The sequence below is a fragment of the Mauremys reevesii genome, linkage group 2 (assembly GCF_016161935.1).
Source record: "Mauremys reevesii isolate NIE-2019 linkage group 2, ASM1616193v1, whole genome shotgun sequence".
Classification (NCBI taxonomy): Eukaryota; Metazoa; Chordata; order Testudines; family Geoemydidae; genus Mauremys; species Mauremys reevesii.
In genome coordinates this window covers 214,828,177-214,855,839 of record NC_052624.1, presented here as the reverse complement: position 1 = coordinate 214,855,839, position 27,663 = coordinate 214,828,177, and the positions used below count along the sequence as shown (strand labels likewise).

The 27,663-nt window shown below is 42.3% G+C and overlaps 1 protein-coding gene across 4 annotated transcripts in view; it reads right to left on the bottom strand.

The window, feature by feature from the left end:
- Positions 1-27,663, bottom strand: part of MAPRE2 (microtubule associated protein RP/EB family member 2) — a 148,941-nt gene that overhangs the window by 102,506 nt on the left and 18,772 nt on the right. For all 4 annotated transcript variants that reach the window (XM_039527376.1, XM_039527377.1, XM_039527373.1 and 1 more), the window contains exon 2: positions 9,759-9,820. Coding sequence is in view for 1 of the 4 variants with exons in the window: in XM_039527374.1 (XP_039383308.1) it covers positions 9,759-9,820 (62 nt within the window). In the remaining 3 variants the exon portion in view is untranslated. The remainder of the gene's footprint in view (positions 1-9,758; positions 9,821-27,663) is intronic.

The following is a 27,663-nucleotide window of genomic DNA, read 5'->3' as shown; positions in this document are numbered from 1 at the left end:
CAGGAAGCAGATCAACCTTGCTAACTAAGCACGAATGAGTCCAACAACTACAAAAACTAAACGATCACAACTATAACAGGGTATATACACTGGAAAAGAAGAGAAAATGTCTACTGGGAAGTTTGCCTGAAGCAAAGAGTAGTTCCAGCAACTGTCACAGGTGGTAAGAAGGAACTGAAGGGATGCAGGGTCGGCAGGGCCCTTTATACCAGTGCTATAAGCACACAGCACCAGAGGGCGCTGGAGCTCACCCTACGGATACCACTAAGGGAAAGAATTCCTGCAACTGTGCATGAGCCGTGCACACACCTACATTGGACTAGTCATATGCAAGCACTTAAGAAGAATACAGTACTAGACTATTGGGAAGACTATTGGGAACTATGAAACACTGTTAATCTACTTGGTTGAATCACTTCACCATGCTGTATCTAGAGGTTAGATTTTATCATGGATTCTCTTACTGTTAGGTACTTTTTAAAAATGCATTTCAGGCTACTTATTGCTTACATCTAATCTGAATTGCATGTCTAGTTTTTTGATATCAGTTAATTTTAAAATCTGTAATTTCCTACCTTGCTGCTTATAGTATTTACCAATCTGTTATGGCTCAGAGTGCTAGCTGATTAATATTTTGCAAGCCCTAGAGTACACAAGCACTTCCATTATACAAAGCCTTCCACCAAAGAACCTAAAAGCACTTCACAAGCCAGCGAATTAAGCCTCAAAAATACCTCTTGGCTGTTAAAATATCTATAAGGTTCGCCCTTTGAAAGGTTAAAGAAGGCTGCAAAAATAGCACAGAAACAAGACTGCATAGCTTAGCACTCTGAAGATTGGTCTGAGAGCCAGGAATTAGAGTTCTAACCACACTTCTACCGCTGACCAGTTAAGTCATGCAACCAGTGTCTTAGTTTCCCTAACATCTATATAAGATGAAAGTAGTACTTTCCCTTTTCACATGATTGATGAGGATTAATGTTTGAACAACATTAAGATACTGAATAAATTCTAAATGTTATTAACGAGAAAATTTCAAATGAACAGAAAACAACATTATGGATGAAGAACTTCAGCTCTGTAGTGAGACATTTATGTTAGCACACTGTGATAACAAAACCAAGACAATGAAAAGTTTTCAGAGGATGTCAAGAAATTTGCATGCAAACTGAAGGATATTTCTTAAAAGACATTTGAGAGTTCCAAGTCATATTAAGCACACATGATTTCATGAATACCTTAATACATCTTATTGAAAGAAAGTAATCTATTTACTAAAACTGTACATTCTCCTCTGTGTTCTTGCTTATGTGTATTTGTACACTAACTTGCTACACACAACTATACTTAGCAGAGCTCTGTACATTTTTTTGCAGCCCTGAAATTCAGATTTAGCAGAAGGGGTCCTTAATGGAGCATTTAGAGTGGAAAAAGGGTCAGGGTGGAGGCTGATGTCCTAAAAGGGATAAGTGACTTTCAGAAGCCTGTTGACAAGAAAAAGTCATGCTCAAGTATTGAGGGGAGGCTGCATAAAGAAGAAAGAAGGCTTTGTTAGCAATACACAAGTAAGTATAAATGAATATGTAATTAAACGTAATTAAAATTTGACTAAATTAAAAATCATAAAAGGCTACAGCAGAATGCAGTAGCCACACATCCAGGAACAAGCACATATAGATCAAGTGTGATGTCTGCTAAAGAACTATAGTTAAAAACAAATTTATATAGAGCAGAAGCAATCCAATATAAAGCTCATCTCTCTCCCCATAAAGATAGAACTCCATTAAAAATGTAAGTGCCTCCATTTCGAGTAGACAGGATCATACCGAAAGTACATACATCTTATTGGGAAGATAGCTGGATTTACTTCCTTTCATTAACCAGTGACCCACCTGTCAAACACAGGGTTTAGACTTAAGAAAGAAGGATTACATGTAAGTTGTTCTTATGTTAAATACAAAACACACACACACTCACTCACTCTAAGGTCTTAGTTAAGAAATCAAGTTAGGAAATGTGAAAGTAAAGGTTGAATGTACAATCTTAACTCTGCTTCTTTGTTAGGGTTGCCCGGTGTCTGGTTTTCAACCAGAATGCCCGGTTGAAAAAGGACCCTGGCAGCTCTGGTCTGCTAAAAGTCCAGCCGGTGGCACAGTGGGGCTAAGGCAGGCTCCCTGCCTGCCCTGGATCTGCACAGCTCCTGGAAGCAGCCGGCATGTCCGGTACAGGGATGGCCATAGAGGCTCCGTGATCTGCCCCCACCCTGAGCACCAGCTCCACAGCTCCCATTGACTGGGAACCACGGCCAATGGGAGTTGCGGGGGCAGCGTCTGTGGGGCCAGACAGCGCACAGAGCCCTCTGGCCCTTCCACCTAGGAGCTGGACATGCCGGCCACTTCTGGGAGTCACCTGAGGTAAACGCCGCCCAGCCAGAGCCCACACCGTGAACTCCCTCCCACACCCCACACTCCCTGCCTCAGTCTGGTGAAAGTGTGTGAGGGTGGGGGAGAGCGAGTGATGGATGGGGGGATGGAGTGAGTGGGGGTGGGATCTCAGGGAGGGGACAAGGCAGGCATGTTTGGTTTTGTGTGGTTAGAAAGTTGGCAACCCTCTTCTTTGTATGTATGCATAATGATAGCCATTAATTATGTGATAATCTTATTTTACATACAATATAATGCAGTGGTGTTTTCTAGAGCCTTGCACATGTGTATCCCATGATTAGACAATTAGATAGTCTGATTAGACAAGGGGTCAGCAACCTATGGCACGCACGCCAAAGGTGGCACGCGAGCCGATTTTGCCTGACACATGGCTGCCACCCGGGGTCCTGGCCGCCGGCTGAGTGAACGGAACCCCAGGCCGGCAGGAGGCTGAGCGGGGCCGGCGGCCAGGACCCCAGACCAGCGACAGGAGCGCCCCCTGGCTTCCCCCTCACCGCACTCGGGTTCTGCAGCTCCTGGGAGTGTGAACCACCAGGGTGCGGGGCCCTGAGCCTGCTGCGGGAGGGGTGGCTCACACTCCCAGGGGAGTTCAGGGGGTGGGGAGGGGGGAACCTGGTCTGGGGAGCAGCCCCTGGGCATGGCTGGCCCCTGGGGTCTATAAAAGCTCGTTGGGATTTGCCCCTCAATGAACTGATGTGGGGGGGGGGGCAAGGCAGAAGTTTCCCCTAGGGCGCAAAATATCCTTGCACCGGCCCTGCCCCAGGGCTGCGTGCACCCCAGGTTAAGAATCACTGTACTAAACTGATAAGATCTGCATTTTAATTTAATTTTAAATGAAGCTTCTTAAACATTTTAAAAAACTTGTTTACTTTACATACAACAATAATTTATAGACTTATAGAGAGAGACCTTCTAAAAACATTAAAATGTATTACTGGCACGCAAAACCTTAAATTAGAGTGAATAAATGAAGACTCGGCACACCACTGCTGAAAGGTTGCTGACCCCTGGATTAGACAATTAAAGAGAATGAGCCAAATTTGAGCATAATATAAATGGGTGGTACTCCAATGGAAGCCAATTTGCAATCTTAACTAGTAGGCACTATCAGGGTCCTGCTGTAATAAGTTTATAGGGGGTAAAAATGATTTTTTCTGAGTAGTTTAGGAATCAAATTATAACCATGCCACTTAAAGTTATATAATCTTTTGGAGGGGGATTTTTAAAGTCAAAGAGTACTTTAGGTACCCTGTTCCTATTGAAACATAAAAGGCACTTTGAATATCTACTCCTTTATCTTTGCTTTGCTTTATACCATCTTCTATTGTAATAAAAATTGTAGCACACATGATAGTGGCTTAGTCACACTATTAGTTATGACAGAACAGCTCTACGTAGGCTGAGCAGGTGATTATTATACACAGCATTTAACTTTTTATACATGAAGACAACATTTAGAGAGTTAACATTAGGTGAGAAATTTGTCAAATCCACCTTACCCCAGTGATCCCAACACTTGAGATTTTATTGCGAGTCTCATAGTATTGGTGATTTTTCTCAAGCCCCCAGCTCCTGGAATGATGTAATTACATGAAAATCTAACCTTTCATTTAATAAAAACAAGCTACTAGCCCTCCTGCCTGCAGAGAACAGTGTGGACCCAAGTGGACCTTTAAAGATTCCAAAACCAAAAAGTCAAATAAAAAGATCCCAAAATGCATTTATATTTATTTCGATTTTTAAATTAGTCAATGTCATGGTTTGAGGAGCCTGAATCATGATTTCTGAATGTGTGGGACTGGCAACACTGAAGTACTTAATATTCAGTTGCCTGATGCAATTAAATATTGCTCCCTCAACATTCATGCTATTCCCTGGGCATTCTCCATTCTTAGTATAGGCAAGCTTCAGTTGCACTGCGGTAATGTTATCTTCTTGCAAGGCAAAATTGGAAATGTTAAAAGCAGCTACTATACTTTAGAAGACCCTCCATCTGATGTTCCCTCTACATTTCTTAAAGAATTCATGTAAGAAAGATTATGACTAAAGCAGGCTGTCAAACATTCTGTGGAGAGGATTGAACTCCATTTCTAATTATGGCTCTGTAGCAGGAGCACACATTTAGGACTATGTGCTTCCTTCATTCCACACCTGATCTCCCACAGATGTCAATGAGAAATTTGCACAAAGGGAGGAACAGAAGATAGCCCTTATACAGTAGCTAAATTTTTAGTTACATGTCAAGGTCTTTGTCACACTCATCAATATCACTTGGGGGGAAAAATATGCTCACCTTTAGGACAACTGCTATTTCAGCCCTTTGTTTCTCTTCCTATTCCCTGTGTCCCTTCTTTCTTCCCTCTGCATATCCTTCCCTGCAGCAGCTCCCAATAATCACCCATCACTCCCCTTCCATCTGCTAAAATGATCAACAATTAAATAGTTGATGATATTTTAAGTATCACTAGTATGTTTTGTACACTAGTACAGTTTTGGGCAACCTGCGGCCCGTCAGGGTAATCCGCTGGCAGGCCGTGAGACAGTTTGTTTACATTGATCATTTGCAGGCACAGATTCACCTAGTGGCTGCGATTCACCCTTCCTGGCCAATGGAAGCTGTGGGAAGCAGTGTGGGCCGCAGGGCTGTGCTGGCCGCTGCTTCCCGCAGTTCCCATTGGCCAGGAATGGCGAACCATAGCCACTGGGAGCTACGGACGGCTGTGTCTGCAGACGGTCAATGTAAACAAACAGTTGTGTGTCCCGCCAGCGGATTACCCTGATGGGCTGCGTTCGGCCTGAGGGCCACAGGTTGCCCACCACTGCTCTAGTAAGATTAATGAGGTTAGTTTGGGGAAAATACTACCCCACTCTTGTTTCAGGCTGCCTACAGACTGAGGAAGAAAGCATTGCATTGGATTAGACTCTGCTCACATTTGGAAGGTTCTCTAAGAGGTAGAAACTTTTTCTAAAATGAAAACTTGTTTCTGCAAAATCTGAGTGTGCCATATTGAGTCACAAATATTTCCAGTGAGCCAGCTCTGGCAAGCAGGTTGGGTTTCTTAAACTGCTGAATCACAGAAGCAGAGCAATCGAAGATTTCTCTACTCAGACTGCAAGAGCACTTAGTCATTGCTTGAAGTATCTTTAATACAGGAATACATTGTTGAAATGGACAAAATGCAATACACTATATACCAACTAGAATCTGGCATCCATCTACCAAAAGCCCATAAAATGATATAATCCTTACTTTATTGTCCATTTATTGTATGCATATTTTTGAATAGCAACAAAGTAATAAAATTCAATAACCTGAAATTGGTCTTATTAGTATGAATTTAGGTTGCTCTATTGTAAAAAGCCCACCTTTTAAGTATTTTAAACACAAAAATATAGCAATGATATTACAATAATATATTTTGTTCATGGTGTTAGAAAATTATGTGCTGATTTTATTTAATGCAAGATAACTAAAACCCATATATTTAATAGTTATGAGTTATAGTTAACATTGATAGCTTGGCCATTGGAATGGACTGTCATTAACTTTGAACAAAAACATACATATGTTGCATTTAAAAAAAATACTGTGGTGGTGGTTTTTTTTTAAATGAGTCAGTTGCATTGATAAACTCCTGTGGGATAGTTCCTGGTATTAGGACAGTGGGGAAAAAAAAGTCACCCTATGGTTCAGAACATTTTCAGACAAGACCATAAAAGGATATTTAGGTTGTTCAATTACTAAGTAAGGCAGGGAAAGGACACTGGTTAGCATGAAGCTATAAACAAACATTCCATTCAAGTTAACTTTGTCCTTTAGGTTCAAAATTTAGATCCAAACTACAGCTCTCTTCTTATGTTAAATCAAAATTGACCATAAAATAATTGTGTCTTCATGCAGTTGTGACTGTCATAGGATGTTACCCTGCACTGACTTTTGGGAGACCCAATCAATCAGTTTCCAGAGGATGTAAATGCTGTGAAAGCGATGCATTCAGCCAAAGGATTAAAGTGACTTGTTTTAGTGACACCCTCTGGCTAATAATGAAGATGCAAAAGAAGTAGAGGAACTTTTTTCCCCTGCCTGGAAGGAAAGGCTGTGTTCCTCTACTTTTCCTGCTTTCAAGTAACTATGCATAACTTTTCTACATGCAAGCAGCAGAGCAAATAATGAAAGCCTCTTATCAAATAAATTTAGAAAGTTTTAGCTGTAGTGAAGCAAAGAAAACTTGCCAGGAGATTGAAGTTGTTTTATTGTGTTCCTTTCCTGAACTAATTCTTTTTTCTAATCCACACTGAGATGCTTTTGGCTGCCTGTACTGCTAGCCAGAAAATACTGAATAACTTCAAGTTAACATGTACTCTAAAGCACCATAGAAACAGCAATGTTTTTTGTTGTTAGGATGCATTCTAAATCTATTCTTTTAAAATTCCTTGTTTAATGCATTGTATGTTTAACTGCCAATGAAAACTTTTTCTACATATCCTGGGGGAGTATTCTAAATGAAAGTTGTAAAACTGCCTGGATAGTTGAACTTCCTTCCCTATATTGCTATCCCTACAACTTTAACAATTAAACAAAAAACCCACAAACCATCATTGAGATGTCAAAGAAAGCATGAAAGTGCACCAAATTCCATTGCATATTGATATGTGAAACCTGGATTTGGTCCATGTTCAGCTACAGTGCAGCTACCTTTATAGCAATATGATGAACCTCTGGTATTAAAAAGCTGGCGGCTGGGACTTTATTTTGATATTTAGTGTGCTACAAAGTTCCAGGGATTTTGGGAGGAAAGACTACAGAGTAGGCAGAGACCGGAGGGAATACTCTGGAAAGCTGCCTGTTGGTTGAGGGTGGGACTATTCACTCCAGGAAATCTGTATGTCCAAGATAAGTTTTATTAGGCAATGTGTAGTCACAAGCAGACTTTTGTAAAGTAGACTATATATCCCGGTTGCCTCTACACTAGTAGTTTTCTTCAGATTTCCTACTGTTTCACAACCACCTATGGGAATACTAGTATAATCAGATTGATTGCAGCTGTGAGTTTTAACAGTGTCATCCAGACATGTTTTGAGCAGGGTTAGAAAATATGTGATTAAAATGCTATGGCCACTCTACATAGGCACTTCCAGTGGTGTAGCCCTACCACTGTTAAAAACAAGATGCAAGTGGAGGAAATCCATTAGAATTTCTACAGCTTTGAGTTTCTCAGCTTCTTCATGGGGCCCAGATCCTTTGTTTCATCTTTGACTCATTCCAGGCCTCTTTCAGCTTCTTTTGTGCTATAGCAATTATCCACTGGTCTTAATATGAAAACTCCCAGCTTAAATATACTGCATCTCTCTTCTGGTTCCTCAAATTCTCTCAGCTCTCATCACTTCATTCTCATAGCTTTTAAAGTCTGCAGTTATCCCCTTGCAGCTCTCCCTATCATGGTTTCAGTCTTCTTTTCATAGAAGAATCATAGAAGATTAGGGTTGGAAGGGACCTCAAAAGGTTATCTAGTCCAACCCCCTACTCAAAGCAGGACCAATCCCCAGACAGATTTTTACCCCAGTTCTCTAAATAGCCCCCTCAAGGATTGAACTCACAACCCTGGGTTTAGCAGGTCAATGCTCAAACCACTGAGCTATCCCTCTCCCCTTGCTCCCTCTCCCCAGCCCCCTGTTAAACAAGGCTCAGCTCCAATTCTTCATTTCCTAGGAACTGTTCTAATCCTAACCTATCAACATATCCCAATTCTCTGCAAACATTCAGGTCTCCGCTCCTATTGATTTAAAAAAACATTGACTGTGCATTTGTAGCACCTTTTTTTTTTAAACACACAAATATGTCTGAGCTGTTTCAAGATATTCAAACCCCTTAGTCAACAGCTGAACCATCTCCAGCTGAACCATCTCCCTAGTTCCCTTGTGAAACAAGCCTTAACATTGTTTAGAGAGAGTACAGGAAAAACATGGCTCATCTTTGCTAAAATATACAACATAAATAAAATATTCTGGCAAGTGAGACATGCCCTATGCCCCCATCAAAGTCAGACTTTATAAATGGTAACATTGACAGACTTTCAAGCATTGGCAGGTGGGTTCTAAACTAAAAGTTTCTGAACAGGGATATGTCATTTTATGTGTATGTTAAGTGCATAACTACATAAAATATAATGTGTTACAAGATATAATTCCATACAGTGAACTGTACTCTCTGTCCCTTGCCAAGAGAGACTGCATGTGTGCATATACTTTTGACAGCACCACACCGCATGCTAGAAGGTGTTCTTATTTTAATTTTACTTTATATATATATATATATATATATATATATATATATATATATATATATATATATATATATATATATATATATATATATATATAAATAAAATAGTGTGGGTATATAATAGTCTTCCTTTTGGGGAAAGTTTAGAATTCAGGATGTGCAACAAGACAGACACTTGGCAAACATGATACAAAAAGACAGTTAATATGTGACAATGTTTCTTTTATCAACAGCAACTTGTGTGTTCATCATTTTAAAGACTTTAAAAACATTGCCATCTTGTGGACCTACCTCTAATTGTATCATTGTTCTCTGCTGTTCCTACAGGTGAGTCAAATAATGACTGCAAATTGCAAACATGACAAATGGAGGGTTGGATAGATTAACCTAGTGTCCAATACACAAATAACTGAAAATTTACAGAGAGCTGTTCCTTATTGGATATGCATTATTAACCATGTACAGTAACATTTGGTCTAGCTCTCTTTTCCTCCATTTAAAATTGGGAAGGCTGCATTATTTAACTGGTAGAGCTGATAACTCAATGAAGTAAAATGAGCATTGAAGAGAGAGCATCAGACAGTTTTCCACCAGAGTTCCTGAAGCAGGAGAGAAGGAGAGACAAGGAAGAGGAGAGAGAGAGAAAAAGATTCCTCTCCCACCTTTGGCTTCCCTCTTTATTAACCACACCCTCCCCCTTATTCCCTACACATTTGCAATATTTTTTCTGGAAGCAATTTTCATTGGTGCCGCTAGCTGTGAATATGTTACCATTAATTTGTATTGCATGGATACTACGATTTAAAAAGGCAACTTATTCTGACTTGTACCTATATATTCTTGCATGCTGGATCTTGCTGCAAAGGAATCTCAGTAACTACTGTATACTGAACGTCACCCAACCGTTGCTTTGATTTTGTTTATATTTTTAAAGAGCAAGTCAACCTTGAAGTCAATACCTCATTACTTTTAACGTCAGTCACAACATACTGTACATTTTATCACACCACAGAGAGAAATAAAACACTTACTTTGAGCATCCAAGCACTTTCCCTGGTTGCCGGAATGAAGTATTCCTTGCAGCAATTTGGAACTAGAAGGAAAACATGACAACAATTAGCTCAGCAAGGAAATAGGAAAAAATAATGAATAGTCTTTGTCTATATGGGATATGTAGCGATGCAACAACCATGTCTGTTCTAAAAACGAAACAAGAGGAGAAACCCTTCCTCACAATACCCTAATTCAGCTGAGTTCACACAATAGCACAGTGTCTGGTATAACTGCACAACAGTCATATGTGCCTCCTAGATGATAGGAAATCTGTTAGGTCTCTTGCACTGCCACATTCAGAGTTTATTCATAGTTGCACGTCATATTTCTGCCCCCTTGATTTTGCCAGGCTTTTCTGAGCAAGAACATAATCACAGTAAATTTATGAGCATTCCACCAAACTGATCTTCCTGGCTATGACCCACTTTAAAAGAAAAATAAAAAATCTACTATTGAGAAGCAGGGCCAGCTCCAGGCACCAGCATTCCAAGCAGGTGCTTGGAGCGGCAATCTGCAAGGGGCAGCAGTCTGTGTGTTTTTGCCCCCAAGCAGCGTGCCGAATTGCTGCCGCGGATGGTGGGGGCAGTCCGCGTGCTGTTAGGGCAGCATGCGCATTTCCACGGTGGTGACAATTCGGCAGCAGCTTCTGTCTTCAGCTGGAAAACAGAAGCTGCGCCGCCGCAGACAGCTGAACATAGAAGCTGCCGCCGAATTGCTGCCGCCGCGGAAACGCGCATGCCACCCTAATGGCACACGGACTGCCCCCACCATCCATGGTGGCAATTTGGCATGCTGCTTGGGGCAGCAAAAACAGTAGAGCCGGCCCTGTTGAAAAGCATGTGTAATGCAGACTGGTAAAGCTATATTCTTGCTAATGCTACATTACGATGCAGTGGCTTCCCTTAAAAGCTTTCCAGTTTTACCTTATGCAGCTACATAACATTACCTCAGCTTATGTAAATGTTTCCTATAATATACTTCCCTATACACAAAGAAGGCAATATCTATGTTATACTGAAAATACTGTTATAACATTATTTAATTACCTAAGGCAACTGAGCATCTTTTGAAGGGGACCATTGTATGATTAAATTTTTTAATATAATCCAAGGACACCTTACAAAAACAGTTAAGTTGCACTCTTATGACTCAAAGTGGACTTTAAAAAAGTTATTTCATTTTCTCTTCATAAACTAAAAGCATGAGTGTTGCCTGTTTAATGGCATGTGCTGTTGAACACCACCAGCACGCTAACCATTATAAATGAAGAGTGCATTCTATAAAGATTTTTTTGTAATTGTATAAATCAACAATCTCAAATTTTCTGCTCTCTGGACTGCAGACTTTCACTAAGTAGCCCAGTGCAGGTATTTTATGAGATGGGGACCTGTTTTGTAAATCACTTGCCTATTAAGGCACCTACCTATATTAACTCCTTCTACTCTGGTAAGCGTGTTGGGGAGACTAACAAATGACTAGAGGGTGGAGAGGAAGCAGGGACATAATCAAGAAGAAGGGAAAGCAAGAGAACTCGCAACAGGAGATGGATGCTTTTCTATCTAGTTCAAGTTTCATTTTGTTAATTTAAGAATTTCAGAAAAGCATCTGCAAAAAATGAACCAAGCATGTAAGAAAAATAGTCAGGTTAGAAACTCTTGAAGGCAGGAGCTGTCTTATTTAACATTTTGTAAAGTACTGCATACACATATTGGGCTTTATAAGAACTTACTGCATTTTTGAAGTATTCCTGAAAAAAAATCCAATATTTTTTTCAAAAAAAAAAGTGAAAAAAGGAATAGAACGAAGGGATAAGAAGGCAGGATAGACAAAAGGCGGAAAGTCAAGAAAAGGAAACAGAAGAGAGGCAGAGAACACAATATACTGTACCTCATGGTTCTATATCCCCTACATTTCACTACATTGCTGTGTTCCACAGCTGTTCATTACGGGGCTTAGAGGTGAGGCTATGCAGAATGCTGTTAACCAAAGCTGGGTGAATAATGGACTTTTTGGTTTGGTAGCATTAAAAAAAAATGTTTAATGCTGTGTTGAACCAAAACCAACAAACATTTTCCAAATTTTTCAGCCAATTGAAGAGTCAGAAAACACTGAGAGGGGCCAAACAGAATACTTTTTTTGACCAAACTCAAAATTGTGTTTCAATTTTGGGCATTTTAATAAAAGCAAAGGACCACAAGGGCTTGTCTATATGAACGGTTAGTGCATTGAAGCTGGGGTGTAAGTTTACCTCACACTAGCGTGCTGCGCACTAACTGTCCACATGGACCCTGTTGCCATGCACTATAAGATCACTAGTGTGCTTTGATCTATTCCCATTTCAAAGCAGAGTAGATCAAAATGCACTAGGGAACTTTTAGTGTGGACTGTTCATGTGCATCAGGCTAATGTGAGGTAAATTTACACCCTAACTGTTCATATAGACAAACCTTAGATTCACAAAACAGAAGGGAACGTGCCTCTCTCTTCTGGTGAAGCAATTCCATGTTGCATCAATAGTTACTCATTGGAGCAGGAATTTAAACTTGGGTCTCCCAGATGAGTGCCCTATCACTAGACTACAGAGTCACGTCTCACTCTTTCCTGGCCCAATGACTATTCATTGTCATCATGAATGACTAAATTATTCCTGAATTAATTGCCATTCATAAAGTCAACCAAAACTGCATTTTTCAGAAAAATAAGCTATTTGCCAAAAAATTTCCCCTAGCTCTACTGTTGATGCAATTTGAATCAGGAGGCATCTTTTACATTTGGGCATGTATTTTTAAAGAATTTAATGACTCAGGAATAGGTATTTTCTTTTGAGTTTCAATCCCTGTGTTCTGCGTCTGTGCCTCAGGGGACTGGACGCTTCTCATCCTATTAAGCAGATTTTTTTCCCCAAGCACTGGGAATTTAATGCTACATGATGCAATTCTTACAACAAATTGTAATGTGAAAAAGACAGGAGCTGGGCATGCTAGAAAGTTTCCTCTCCTGGCTTTGAATGTCTTCACAACTTTTTGCAAAAAGAAACAGGATATAAATACAATTTTTAGAAATTGGAAGGGAATTTTAAAGGGGCCAAAAGTGTCGGACAGTCACTGTTTGCACAATGAATGAATGACTACCCCAGCCACAACAGGTTGCAGAAATGGATAAATTCAGGGTATGTCTCACTTCAACAAAGAGATGTGATTGTGGCATGTGTAGACATACCTGAATGAGTTGTGATCTACAGTACAACCTCAGAGTTACAAACACCAGAGTTACGAACAGGGGCGGCTCTATGTTTTTTGCCGCCCCAAGCACAGCAGTCAGCAGCCTTTGGTGGCGTTTCTGCGGGAGGTCCGCTGGTCACGCAGATTCGGCAGCGGCTCTGTGGGTGATTTACTGGTCCCGTGCCTTCGACGTACCTACCACAGAAGCCGTGGGGCCGGCGGACCTCCCACAGAAACGCCACCAAAGGCTGCCTGACTGTCCCCCTCACGGCAACCAGCATGCCGCCCCCACCCCACCCCTGGCTTGCCGCCCCAGGCACATGCTTGCTGCGCTGGTGCCTGGAGCCGTCCCTGGTTACGAACTGACCGGTCAACTACACACCTCATTTGGAACCAGAAGTATACAAGCAGCAACAGCAGAGCCAAAAATACAAATACAATACTATGTTAAATGGAAACTACTAAAAAAAATAAAGGGAAAGTTTTTTAAAAAAGATTTGACAAGATCAGGAAACTGTTTCTGTGCTCGTTTCATTTAAATTAAGATGGTTAAAAGCAGAATTTTTGTTCTGCATAGTAAAGTTTCAAAGCTGTATTTAGTCAGTGTTCAGTTGTAAACTTTTGAAAGAACCACCATAACATTTTGTTCAGAGTTACAAACATTTCAGAGCTCTGAATAACCTCCATTCCCGAGGTTTTCATAACTCTGAGGTTCTATGTAATTAGCTAGCTAAAGTAACAATAGCAGCGAAGCTGCAGCAGCATGTGCAGCTACATTGGCTACACCTGCTTGCCAAGGTACCCTGGTTACATACTTGAGCAACTACCACCTGTCTTGACGTGGCTTCACTGCTATTGTTACTGAAGGTGTCTTTGATGAAAGCTAGCATGAGTATGTCTATATGTGCTGCAATCATACTTTTGACAGCAGTGTGGACATACCCTCGGTCATAGCCATGAAGTGTGAACTAGCAAACATACTGCTGTATGGGATCATTTTGCTGGCTACAAGATAAACTGGTGAAGATTAACTGTACTATCTCAAAACTACAAATATTATGGGAGCAGGGTTCTGCACAGGTAGAATAGCACTAGCAATTGTAGGAATGGAGCTGAATTCAGTGTTTCCTTCAATTCCAAAAAGCCCACAAAGGTATCCTTGCTGACTCAGATCAATTCACAGGAGAGACACTGACAGAGTACACATCTGAAAATTCCAACAAGCATGTGGCAGATTTTTCATGCCTCTTTCTGCCTTAGTAATTTAAAACACATTTTTGATCCGAATCTTTTGATTCTTTTCCCAAGCCTTGATTTCACATTGAACATTGGCATGAATAAAGGCTATAGGCTGCTAAAAAGTTTTCCTCCTCTTGTTTACAAAGCCACCAATAAATCTTCTGAGTGATCAAAAAGAAAAGTGTTACACTCTTAAATTCAGTCTTGTCCTGCTGAACGACTTAATAGGCACAGAAGAAGGACAAACATGCACTGTTCCTCACAAGTGGCTAGGGTACGCTCACAGCCCTTACCTCTAAGAGCATCAGATTTCATCCTCAGAGCAGCCAGCCAGCTCTAACCCTTGGAATAGAATTCCCTTTTGCTGAGCTCCTCCAAGACGGAGATGCATATAGAGATGATACATGGATCCAAGACCTTGGCAACTATGAACGAAGATCCCATCTGCGCTCTCATGAAGGCCTAATTCCCTTCCAATGCCTTATAAGCTTCCTATCGCTTTCTGTAAAGGCTTTATGACACCATAGCTATCTTCTAGCTGGGAGGGTGCCATAGATCTGGCTTCAGAGTCAGTTAATGTAATTTCTGTTACTACTAGTATGACAAGTATTGCCAGCCAATACACTAAGTATCTATGTAAATGGTAGGCCTAACAGTAGTAATTGGGTAGATGAGATTTACAAAGTGTGTCCATTTTGCATTATTGTTAATTTCTAATTTGGTAGCACAGGCTGCCACACTTTCTGCAACTGTTATTTCTTCCAGAGGTTTCTTCCCTTTGCCACTTTTTTAGCAGGCAATGCTACTTTTTGATCATGAGAACAAGTCTCTCCTCTCTTTTTGTTTGGTACAGAGAAGTAGAAAATGTCCGCGTTTCAGTTTCTCCTGTCACAGTGATTAAAGTCTTTCCTACTTGCATTTTCAATGTGTCTGATATCTGCTGGCTTCTACATCTCGCATGCGATCACTGGATGAGTATGTTAAGCATCTGTCTGTAAGACTGCTAGTCTGGTATTCCTGCACAGAGGTTATACCAACGGAACATGTTTTGATCTGTTTTTACCAGTACGCTGTCTGCTATTTTTAGAGTTGGGTCTTGTAGCGGAGTAGTCACCCCGCTCCTGCCTGAAGGGGATAAAGTAGCCCTGGAGAGGGCTGCAGCAGGGAAAGCTAGGCTGATGGGGAAACGCAGCCACAGCTGTGGTCAGCTTAATCAGGGCCCAGCTGGACCTTATAAGAGGGCTGTGGGCCAGAAGAAAGAGAGACTCTCTCTCTAGCTTTGTGAGAGAGAAGGACCTGGCTGCCTGGAAAGCTGAGGAGGGTACCTAGGGTGGAGCAGTGTTGGGGAAGGGCAGAGGGAGCTGGGGAGCTCCAGCCTAGCTAAGCCCCAGGCTGCAGGCCGAGTTAAGGGCTCACAAAAGGGTACTAGGGCTGCAGAGGGGCAGCCCAGAAATAGGCAGATGATGAGTGGTTTACAAACTGCAGTCTGCCTCAGGGAGCAGGGGTTAGATGATGACTGGCAGTAGCCACTGAGGCAAGGTGTGGATAGGGGGTTCCCCTGGAAGGGGAGACCCACATTGAGGGGGTACTGCAGTGGGCAGAACCCCTGGGCAAAGGGCCCTGGGGTCTGGGAGGGACACAGGATCAGCGGCAGGCGAGACACTGGCCTGCAGAGGGCACTCTGGGCTGGAAAGAGTTAATTCCCTGGATGATCAACAGGAGGCGCTGCACTGGACAGTCATTGCACCGCCACAGGTCTAGTAATCCGAGTATGAATGAAGTTGATCAGATTTCTGGGTCATGCATTAGTGCTGCTTACCAACTTCACGTATTACTTCAGAACCCAAGCGCCTGTCATCACACCATGCTGGTGTTCCATGAGTTGAACAATGAGGCAAAAAGAGTAGAATCTGAACCCACATTTTCCATTGAGGAGTGCACTGAGCTACTACCTTGAGGCTGAACTGAAGCTATATTTTAAACTCAAAACCAAAATTTACTAGATTTAATCATTCCATATTAGACTGTTAGATGTGTTATAATTTGGAAAAGTAACCATGACCATTGCACAGGACAGGACCTGGAGATTAGTGATAAGGTGGGGTTAAGGGCATGAGGCACATCAGTAACTAGGAAATAACCTGCACTTTTATTAGAGGATGGCTGGCAGTAAATGCTATATCTAAGGATACTATTTCCATTATACGCCCCTTTGCACATACTCAGCTTTACAGCACAGCTTTGCTGCTGAAATTTCTCAAGCTCTCTCTGTGCCATAAGTAGCTTTTTTTTAAAAAAGGGAGTATAAGCAAAATTCTGTAGGTTTTTAATTTGGCAGAAGTAAAAAAAATACTCGGTCTTTCCCATTTAAGAAATTCTACTGACACTCTAAGTCACAACTATTGCAAAAACTACTACAGTTAGAAACTTAACATGAGGAGAGTCCAATGAGAATTAGCAATTAATGGCTTTGACGCTACCAAAGTTATATCCTTCAGAAATCGGTTGCTGAATATTGAATGATGGAAAATTTTGTTCAAAGATGTGCTGTATTCTTGGAGATGCATTGTAATAAAGGTAATAATTGGAGATATATCAATCTCCTAGAACTGGAAGAGACCTTGAAAAGTCATTGAGTCCAGCCCCCTGCCTTCACTAGCAGGACCAATTTTTGCCCCAGATCCCTAAGTGGCCCCCTCAAGGATTGAACTCACAACCCTGGGTTTAGCAGGCCAATGCTCAAACCACTGAGCTATCCCTCCCCCCTAAATTAATTGTAAATTAATTCACAGCAGATAGTGTGCAACTTTCAAAATAATTTTGATAGATTTAATGTTCCTATCTTTAGAATTACTAGCCTTATTGAAGCAAATCAGTTTGGTAGACTTAAAGGCAGTTATTTAAGTATTTGTAAGCAATTCCTTGAGTCACGTTAACTCATACACTTCCAAATATATCATAACATGCATAGACTAGGAACATGCATAGGTTTAGTTTGTAATTTTAAGATACTAGGCCAATTTTTCACCAATGGTTGCATATTAAGATTACAAGTATGCAGTTTACTGGTAACAATGAAAAGCACTAATTGGATTTGGCTGTCTGGTGTGTTATGGAACTGGGGACTTGTTTCATTAACTAATTTTAAAAAATTCTTCAAAATATTAGGGTTGCATAGTTAAGCACTTGTGGTCCTAAAGAGTTACTATATAAAAATGCCGCCATTGTACTTCAGAGAGCTGCCCACTATCTGCATCTGGAATCATCTTCCCTACCCAGTAGATGGTCTTGTGGTTAAGGCACTAGACTGATACTCAAGACATCTGGATTCTATTGCCACCTCTGCCTCAGTCTTCCTGTGTAACCTCTGTGCCTCAGTTTCTCCAGACAAAAATGGGACTACTTCCCTACCTCACATGGATATTGTGAAGATAATTAAATTAATGTTTGTGGGATGCCAGGTAAGAGCTATAGAAAATAAACTTGTATTACTCTTGGTAGCACTGCTGAGGTAACAGCAGAATACGAGCAGGATACGAAGAATTAGTTACTTACTTGCAAACAATTACACATGTACAAAGCCTCTGAAGACAGACACTACAGATATCAGAGGACTGAATTTGAAAACCGTAAGTTTGCACAGGTGTGACTGAGCTCATAGAATGGTCCAGTAGTTAGAGTGCTCACCTGAGACTCGGTGACCTGCCTTTGCCACAAACTTCCTGTGTGACCTTGGGAAAGCCATTTAGTCTCTCTGTGCCTCAGTTCCCCATCTGTAAAATGGGGCTATCAGCACTTCCCTACCTTACAGGCATTTTGTGAGGATAAACTCATTGAAGATTGACAGGTGCTTAAACACTAGGAGGTTACACACTTAATAGTTCCTGTTGGCTGAGCTTATTGCAGGGGCATCTTGCATCCCTCCATTCCCCCCACCCCCAACTCCCTTTGTGCCACCCTCACATGCCTCACAACTTTCACCAAAACTAATTTTATCTAGGGACAGCAATTGTCAATTTTATCTAGGGACAGCCAATTCTGGCTAAGCCCAGAAGACTAAGTTTGTGTTCACAGAAGCTGGAGTCTTCATGACCCTTTAGAGAAGAGGTTCGCAAGCTTTTCTTATTGCATACCCCTGTCCAGATCTACCAACTGCCGACATATCCTTATCCTTCTCATCATTCATACTTCATGTGTTCTTCTTAACACAACTTGTCTTTAGCCATCTGTCCATATTTCACTTGTTCTATTGTTGGCATCCTTTCGTCTGTGAGAGACTGTGGGAATTGCAGCCTATGAATATTTCACTATTACATACAGATATAGTTATAGTGTGACATATAAAACTGACCCCCCCCCTAAATTCTGAGCTCAATTAGACAGGACAGTTGCTGGGCAATTGAACCTGCGCTGTATGGTGATTGGAGGTGAGATCTCTTTATATCAGTGTCTATTTGTGTTCTCATCAGTACATCTTGAAGTAAATTACCGTAATTTATATAAAATTCCCACAAAGTTTTAAAGCTTTGTCTGAGTAGACTGTTATGAAAATGCAATAAATAAAACCCACCATTACACAATTTCTCCCATGTAACCCTCAGAGATGTCTCGTATATCCCCAGGGGTATGCTATGACACTCTGTGCCTCAAAATAGCACCCTGGATCCTCCATATTCACCACCATCATATAATTATTATATGTTTTGTACAAAGTATACCTTGTGAGGTATCATTTCAAAAGTCTTGATCTGTTGAACATTAATATCCTGTTGGACTGTATGTGCTATCATTGTATGTGAAGTTGTGAAGCATTGCTATATGTGTTACTGAAATAAGTTGTGAGGTTGGGAATGCCCACAGCCAGCCTTTCAGTTGCAACAAAGGATGGCCCACACAGCATTAATGGCCCATCAAGAAAACAATCCACTGTCCCAGAAGCTCCTTAGAGAAGGCATGTAGGCAATGGAGACTGCTTGATCAATGGGGGCTGATGGACCCCTACGTCACAAGGAGAATCTTTCTAGCAGCTGGAAGAAGGTAGAAAAAGAGATGACACATCATAACTAGGCCTTTCTCCCTCCCACCCCCACCTCCCAAGTCTCAACATCTGAAAGAAAAAGACTTTGAATGGGGAAGAGTGGTCCCAGACTGGAAGGGTGTCTAGTCTGTATATTGAGGAGCTGTAACCTGCTTGTACCATCTGTTAGGGTGAGACGCTGAGTTTGTTTAGTTTGGAGAAGAGAAGACTGAGGGGGGAGATGATAATTTTCAAGTACATAAAAGGTTGTTAAAAGGAAGAGGGAGAAAAATTGTTCTTAACCTCTGAGGCTTCGACAAGAAGCAATGGGCTTAAATTGTAGCAAGGGTGGCTTAGGTTGGACTTTAGATAAAAACTTCCTGTCAGGGTGGTTAAGCACTGGAATAAATTGCATGGGGAGGTTGTGGAATCTCCATCACTGGAGATTTTTAAGAGCAAGTTAGACAAACATCTGTCAAGGATGGTCTAGATCAGGGGTCGGCAACCTTTCAGAAGTGCTGTGCCGAGTCTTCATTTATTCACTCTAATTTAAGGTTTCGCGTGCCAGTAATACATTTTAGCATTTTTAGAAGGTCTTTTTCTATAAGTCTCTATTATATAACTAAACTATTGTATGTAAAGTAAACAAGGTTTTCAAAATGTTTAAGAAGCTTCATTTAAAATTAAATTAAAATGCTGATCTTACGCCACCAGCCTGCTCAGCTTGCTGCCGGCCTGGGGTTCTGTTCACCTAGGCCGGCAGCGGGCTGAGCGGAACCTGCGGCCGGGACCCCAGACCTGGGGGGTGCGGTTCAGGGGTCACGGCAGAGGGCTGTGGGGGTGCAGGGCAGAAGGCTGGGATGGGGGGTTCAGGGGTCAGGGCAGAGGGCTGGGTGTGTGTGGGGGATTCAAGGGTCAGGGCAGAGGGCTGAGGGTGGGGGGGGGGGGTGCAGGGCAGAAGGCTGAGTGTGTGTGGGGGGTCAAGGCAGAGGGCTGGGGTGCTTGGCTCATAGGGATGCTCCCAGCCCCCTGCCCTGAGCGGCTCATGGCAGGGGGCTGGAAGGGATGTGCCTTGTTCCACCGCCTTCCCCAAGGCCCCGCCCCTACTTCTTTTCTGCTCCTCTACGGAGCTGCGTGCACGCTCCCACTCTTCCCCCTCCCCCTCACTAAGGCCATCAGCTGATTGGCGCAGGGAAGGAGAAGGGGAGGGGCAGGAAAGCACCACGCTGGGGGAAGAAGCGGGGGAGGCAGGAAGCTTGGCTGCTGCAGGACCAAGCTTCTGCCTCCTGCCCCCGTAGGGGAGAGTGGTGGGCAAAGGGTCTGAGTGGGGCTGGGGGGCTGAGTGGGGGCCAGGACTGCGGCAGCGTTCCGCTCAAAATCGGCTTGCGTGCCGTGTTTGGCACGCGTGCCGTAGGTTGCCGACCCCTGGTCTAGATAATACTTAGTCCTATCATGAGTGCAGGGGACTGGACTAGAGAACCTCTCAAGGTCCCTTCCAGTCCTTCGATTTTATGATTGCTTGATTCAAATTTTGCTTAGTCTGTTAAAGTTAAAATATAAACACCAGTCTAAATTCTATTTCTTAGGTAACCAACTTTTATCTCTATGCCTGCTACTTAAAATCACTGAAAATCTATCTATCTGTCTGTAGTTAATAAATAGGTTTTATATTTTACTTAGAACAGTGTGCTTTGGTTAAATTGCTAAGGCAATCTCAGCTCAGATTACAATGGCTGATGCATGTCCATTTTCCTCTGAAGAAGAGGCCAAGTAGATAATGAGCTTACACTGGCCAGGCTTCTGACCATTGCAAAGATGGTACAGTTCTGGGGTGTAGGGCTGGAGTTGGGGAGAACTGGCTGAAGCCTCTCTATTGATGGTTCATGAATGGCTGGGAGATCACTCACGTAACTCAGTTGGGTGTGTCCCTGCCTGTGGATGTCTGTGTAAGTGCAGTGCCTGCCAGAGGCTTGTAGCCTGACATCAGCATCACCGTGAGAGAGCCAGCCCAGGTTGGTGGGTTTGGAGCGCTCAGTGGTCTTGCAGTCCAGGTTGCATCCTGGGAACCCCATCACATACATCTACCACAGTTTGGGAACCACTGCTCTAGAACATGCAACCATATTTTTTTCTTGATTGGTAACGCTCATCAAACAAGCTGCAAATGCCTTATACGTATCAGTGCCATCATTTTGCCTCAACATGTCAGTCTATTCCTCCTCAATAGAAACTGTCAGTTTCAACACTTCACTACCAAAACATTTAAGGTTTGTCTTTCCAGTTCACATGACAAAAAACATGTGAACTTGAATTTCCAGAATACAAAAAATCCACTACGTTAAGATTTTGAATGATAAGATACTTAAATTATCCCAGAATAGGAAAGGACATATGCAGCCCCAGAAGACTTATTTCTAATACACAATAACTTACTTTAAAAAAAAAAGCATGTTGTTTTAATTCATATAAATGCTACTATTCCTTCTCTTCCATCAGTAAAATAGAGACCCAGGTTTTAATATGATCATTTTAACAGTGTCACTATTTGCAGAGTTAGATCCTCTTCCCCGCTGCCCTCCCGGCATGTGGCACATATGAAATACACATTGATAGAAAAGTAGTTCTCTGATAGCAGTGGAAAAAGTCCAATAAATTTAGGAATTTAAGTTGATGCTTCTCCTTTCAAAAACTGATTCTGTACGTTTGGAAACCCAAGCCACAGATATTCAGTACTTGAGTGGAGAGTCTGTTCCAGAACATGAACATCTATATCAGGGGTGGGCAAACTACCGCCCAAGGGCTGCATCCAGCCCTTCAGACATTTTAATCTGGTCCTCGAGCTCCCGCCAGGGAGTGGGATCCAGGACTTGCCCCACTCCGTCGCTTCAGCCGGGGAGTGGAGTTGGGAGCTTACCTCGCTCCATGCATGCCGTGGCTCCATGCAGCTCCTGAAAGTAGCAGCATGTCCCTCCTCCGGCTCCTATGCATAGGGGCAGCCAGTGGGCTCCACATACTGCCCCCACAGCTCCCATTGGCTAGGAACTATGGCCAATGGGAGCTGCAGGGGCAACGCCTGTGGACAGGGCAGCACGCAGAGCTGCCTGGCCACGTTGCTGCATAGGAGCCGGAGGAAGGACATGCCGCTGCTTCTGGGACCTACTTGAGGTAAGCACCGCTAGGAGCTTGCACCCTTGACCCCCTCCTGTGCCCCAACCTCCTGCTCCAGCCCAGATCCCCCTCCCGCCCTCCAAGCCCGGAGTACCCTCCTGTACCCACAACCCCTCATCTTCAGCCCCACCCCAGAGCCCACACCCCTTGTCCCCCAACCTCCTGCCCCATCCTGGAGCCTGCCCTCCCCACCCGCATCCTGAACTCCTCATTTCTGGCCCTAGTCCACAGCCCACACCCCCAGCCGGAGCCTGCACCCCAACCCCCAATTTCATGAGCATTCATGGCCCGTCATACAATTTCCATACCCAGATATGGCCCTCGGGACAAAAAGTTTGCCCACCCCGGTCTATCTGGTAACATGCACGAAGCACAGATATCACGTGATACCAAAGTGAGAAGATCCATCTATGGAAACCACATTTATGTTCATATATTTTCACCCATTTTGTTTTGTTAGTTTTCAGAGCACAGGAATATATGCATTATAAAATGCTATAAAAACTGTGTCCACTGGTCTTTAATAGCTCTCCATGCCATGATATGTTGCTTCTCATCTTCAAAACACTTCACAGCACTCAATTTGGCTGAGCTCTCATCTCCCATTGATTTCATTGGGAATTGGGTTAAGTCCCTACATGATTTGCTCAACACCATGTGCAAGTTAGCTTTAAGGCTGGGATTAGGATTCAGTCCCTCTTTCAGGCTCCTGCTTTGAGCACACCTTTCCTAGGACTTCAATTTTTATAATGTGGTTATTAACTATTAGTGTGCCAACGTGACTAAAAGATTTGTAGATATAAAATCTACAGTGTATATAGCAAGTGGATCGGGGTCTCCATCTCATGGTCTACATGCATCTGGTAAGATACCCTTTTTGTAATTCTGCCAATTTGGTTGCAAAACTATCATGAAGCATTTTTCTTTAATTTGTGTAAAACCTCTGATAAAGACAATCACTGAATAATATATTTCTCTTCACAGGTGTTATTCTGTAAATGAATATATGTTTAAGCCTCATGGGGTTATCCATCCACTAATGGGGTGAAACAGTGAGGTAAACAGTGACAACAGCAACTAGTCTGAAAGAATTTTATAAGGTTTGCTTTATTAAAAAAGTGAGACCTAAACGTAAAGTGTTCCTTTAAATAAAGTTTCCTTGCATAATATATAATGCTCACTTATTTTCTGAGAGTTTTTATATGGTGTTCATCACCATAGTTCCAAGCACTTAATTATGGCAAATTATCCTCTTATTCACAGTTAATAAGAGAACCTAAAGGACTCTTGGCAAAGAACTTTCAGAAACTGTTGCGTTTTCCTCAGAAGTACTGAAATATTGGAAGAGCCTGTTGCATTCATGCTTCCAAGGACTTGCCACCAAACAGTCGATGTAGTTAAAATGTGATCATGTCATCATTCTTCAGTGAGAAACAGCACAATAATTGAATCATGTTACGTGCTAGAATATGAAGAAGGTGAATGCACAGAACAAAAATATGACTGATTAATATAATTATAGGGAATTAGAAGAGTACAACCATACCTATGAAAAAGGAGGGACTGCTGAGATACTTGAAAAGTATTAAGGTTTCTAGGTGTATTATTTGACACTCTCTTAGCTGTTTGTACAGTCCATGCAGGGGCGGCTCCAGGCCCCAGCACACCAAGCGCGTGCTTGAGGCGGCATGCCGTGGGGGGCGCTCTGCCGGTCGCCGGCAGGTGGCTCCGGTGGACCTCCCGCAGGCATCCCTGTGGAGGGTCCGCTGGTCCTGCGGCTCCGGTGGAGCATCTGCAGGCACGCCTGCGGGAGGTCCACCGGAGCCGCAGGATCGGCAACCGGCAGAGCACCCCCCGCGGCATGCCGCCGTGCTTGGGGCGGCGAAATGGCTAGAGCCGCCCCTGAGTCCATGCAATTTCTTCCGCCATGCTCTTCCAAAATCCTCAAATAAGCCACTACATTGAAAGTTAGAACTATTAGGAGATCTAGTCTATCCCACTGCCAGTGGAAGAAAGGCTGCAAGCCCAGCAGTCACGATCAGAAGCCACCCAACAATAAACCAGTCAATGTGAGAGCCATGACGAAAAAGAAATGTTCATAACAGATTCCAGCTTCAATGGGATATCGAACATTAAGGGACAGTTTCTGATGCTCTCTGTCAGAAAGAGTAACAGGTTCCAATGATACTAACTGAGCAATAAGGTCCTAAACACTGTGAGCAAGGGTACCACAATCTAGTCCCAAGCTAAGAGGAGTTTAAAATATCCTGCGAGAGTCCCTTAAAGGACCCCTGCAGTATGGGGTAATTAAAAATCAAACTCCACCAGGCAACATAGTTTCAAATGACCATTACATTTATGAAATACTCTGCTCAGTCTGTTTCTCATGTAAACCAGCTTGCATAACAAGTCATACCAAGTCTACAAGTGACAGAGGTTGCAAATAGACATTAACATCTTAGGTTGGAAACTACTTATAATAAAAAATGCCTTATCTGAGCTCTCAATTCTTAGACAGGATACGGGGAGGAAAAGTTAACATAAGAGATATTTCTCAAGGCTATACCATAAGGTCAAGAACTAATCTTTGCATTTTTATTTCCTCCATTGAATTCAGTGGAACATAGTATAATCTACGATTTAAGAAGCAAACACACAAGGAGGTGGTTAGAGTTTTTCTAACTCATTCATAGGGAATACTGTGAGAGATCAGCACTCCTTCCAGCCCTTCTGTGTGACTTATTGTTTTGACCGACAAAAAGCGGTACCAGTAGCTACTAGTTCCTTTCAAATAAAGACAAATGATAAAGCTACTATCAGTGAGACAAACGTTTCTTGTTGTCCAGCAAATCCTCAATTCCATAAGCCACATAATAAGTTCCCTGTCACTGGAGAACCGCATTATAGTATTTCTCTGTCTGACCATGTTCATGTGTCACTTGTAGCCCCTGAACCACAATGAAGAGTTTTACTGCAACAGAGCTGATACATCATTCTAAATATTAAGGTTTTGCATGCGATACTAGTCACAACACAACCTTTCACTAACGTGGCCTTCAAATTTTTGACAAATACTCTTCATAGGTGTTTCTGTTTAAGCAACATTTCCCCAGAGAGCTGGGTGACTGGCTGGCATATCCATTTTTAGAAATTTTTATCCAGTGATATTCAGAGCGGTACTAAATATTCTTATAGCCTTGTTTAACAGTGTTGACGCCCGCTTTCCATAAGATGCTACAAGGCTGAACTTAAGGATTCTGCTTTGTGATCGGAATATTGGCTTATTTTCATGGCTCAGAGATGGGGAAAAAAAGATACTGTCACCAGAATTAAAGTTTAAAAAAAAAAATCACAATTCTAGTGCCAGTCTGCAACACCACAAGAGATGGAGGAGGTTGGCTGACGTTAATCTGGCACCAATCTCCATAAATTTCTATGAGTGTCTCAAACACTTCTTCAGGGAGAATAAGAATGTCTTCTTAGTTTTTCTGTTGCTGTTCTCTAGGATACTCCTAGGTATCTTTGGTTAGATACACAGGACTCTGAAGTGAGAGCACATCATAAAGTAAAAGCCTCTCCAATAGAATGACTGGTCCAATGATGTGACCAGGGAAAATGCAAGAGTCCTCTTCTCATGCAAGTTGTGGGTGTAATAGTAGCACAGTGATAGGACCCTTATATGCTTCAAACACAGCAGGTTTGAAGCACATGGAGAAAGCTATTATTTTAGGAGAGTTCAGTGATATGAAGTAAGCTTTGCTCAAGCTTGAATCCAGAGCTGGCATTAGGATCTGTGAAGTTTCCCTGATTTCGGGACCTAGAAATTTGAAGGACCTTAGATTTCATTAAAAAGGAGAATCAGTATTTTTCAGCTTGGGTGCCTACATTTAAGCACGCAACTAAGCAGCCAAGTTTTCAGAGGTGCTGCATACTTGCAGCTCCTATTGAAGTCAGCTCAGCACTTCTGAATATGAGGCTACTATATTTAGGTGTGGAAATGTGGATTTAGATTGTGCTCTCATTGGCAAATATTGAGCTAAATTTCTAATCCTCTTCCTGAGGAAAACAGGGTTGAAAATATAAAAAGAAATGTAAAACATTCACAAGGGTCAGAATTTCACCTCTACTTTCCCCCCTAGAAGATCACAGCATATGAAGAGTCCCTTGTGCAGATGTCAACAAGTCTCTTGATTGCTTTGAGGAATGCAGATCAACTCAGTCAATGAGAGAGATGGAAAAACCACCCAGGTTTCCACCAAAGGCACTAGGGTGATGCAAGCTCTTCCCCCCTCCCCCCAAGCTTCATGCAGCTGAGCCACCTTCTACACTACATATTAATGTTAGTGACTTTGTCCACAAGGAGAGGCTCCTAAATAGCATGCAAGGCAGTGTGATCTAGTGGACTAAATACAGAAATGAGAGCATGCTACTCCTGTGTTCTAATCTCATTTCTAACACTGGCTTCCACTGTGAGCTTAGTCAAATCATTTAATGAGTGTCTCCATTTCCTTAATTCAAAAAATGGGGATAATATCTACCTCTGGGGTGGTTGTGACAATGTGAGACACTTTAGAGATGAAGTTCACCAGAATGCACACAAAGCCCTCCTGTGCTAAGGACCTGGTGTACTCCAGACCTCCAGTTTATTTGGGCAACCGTCCCTCAGAATTGTTTTAACCATTGTCAACCATGCATTGACTCCAGCAAAAGCAGCTGGGCTCCACTTCTGCAGCTGGGGGCTTTGGCAGGAGGAGTATTAACACACACTTCATAAACATGAATCAAACAAATTTGGGGTCCAGCCCCAGAAATTCTCAATAACCTTTTCTAAAATCTACAGATTGGCCCTGAACACATCAGTGTGATCATGCTGGACAGAAGTCTCCTTCAATGAAATGGGGTAGGGGGAGGGGAGAAAGAAAAATTGGCTTGAGGGTCCATCCAAAAACACTAAAGCCGTCTCTCTTTGCTTGGATCTTCTGATAATATATATTAATAATAATAATAATAATAGCTATTATGAAAACAATATTTTAATGTGAAGAGGAGGGTAAATATTAGTATGCAATGTGATTTATTGGGGATAGTCCAGATTGCAAGGTCATTCTTTCAAATGTAATTGTTGTCCTTTGATAGTGCACATGCAATAAGTTACTGTAATCTAAGTTGTCCTGGCTCTTTTTTTCCACATTTATTACTTAACAAACCAACAGAACAGTTCTGTTGGGCTTTCCTGTA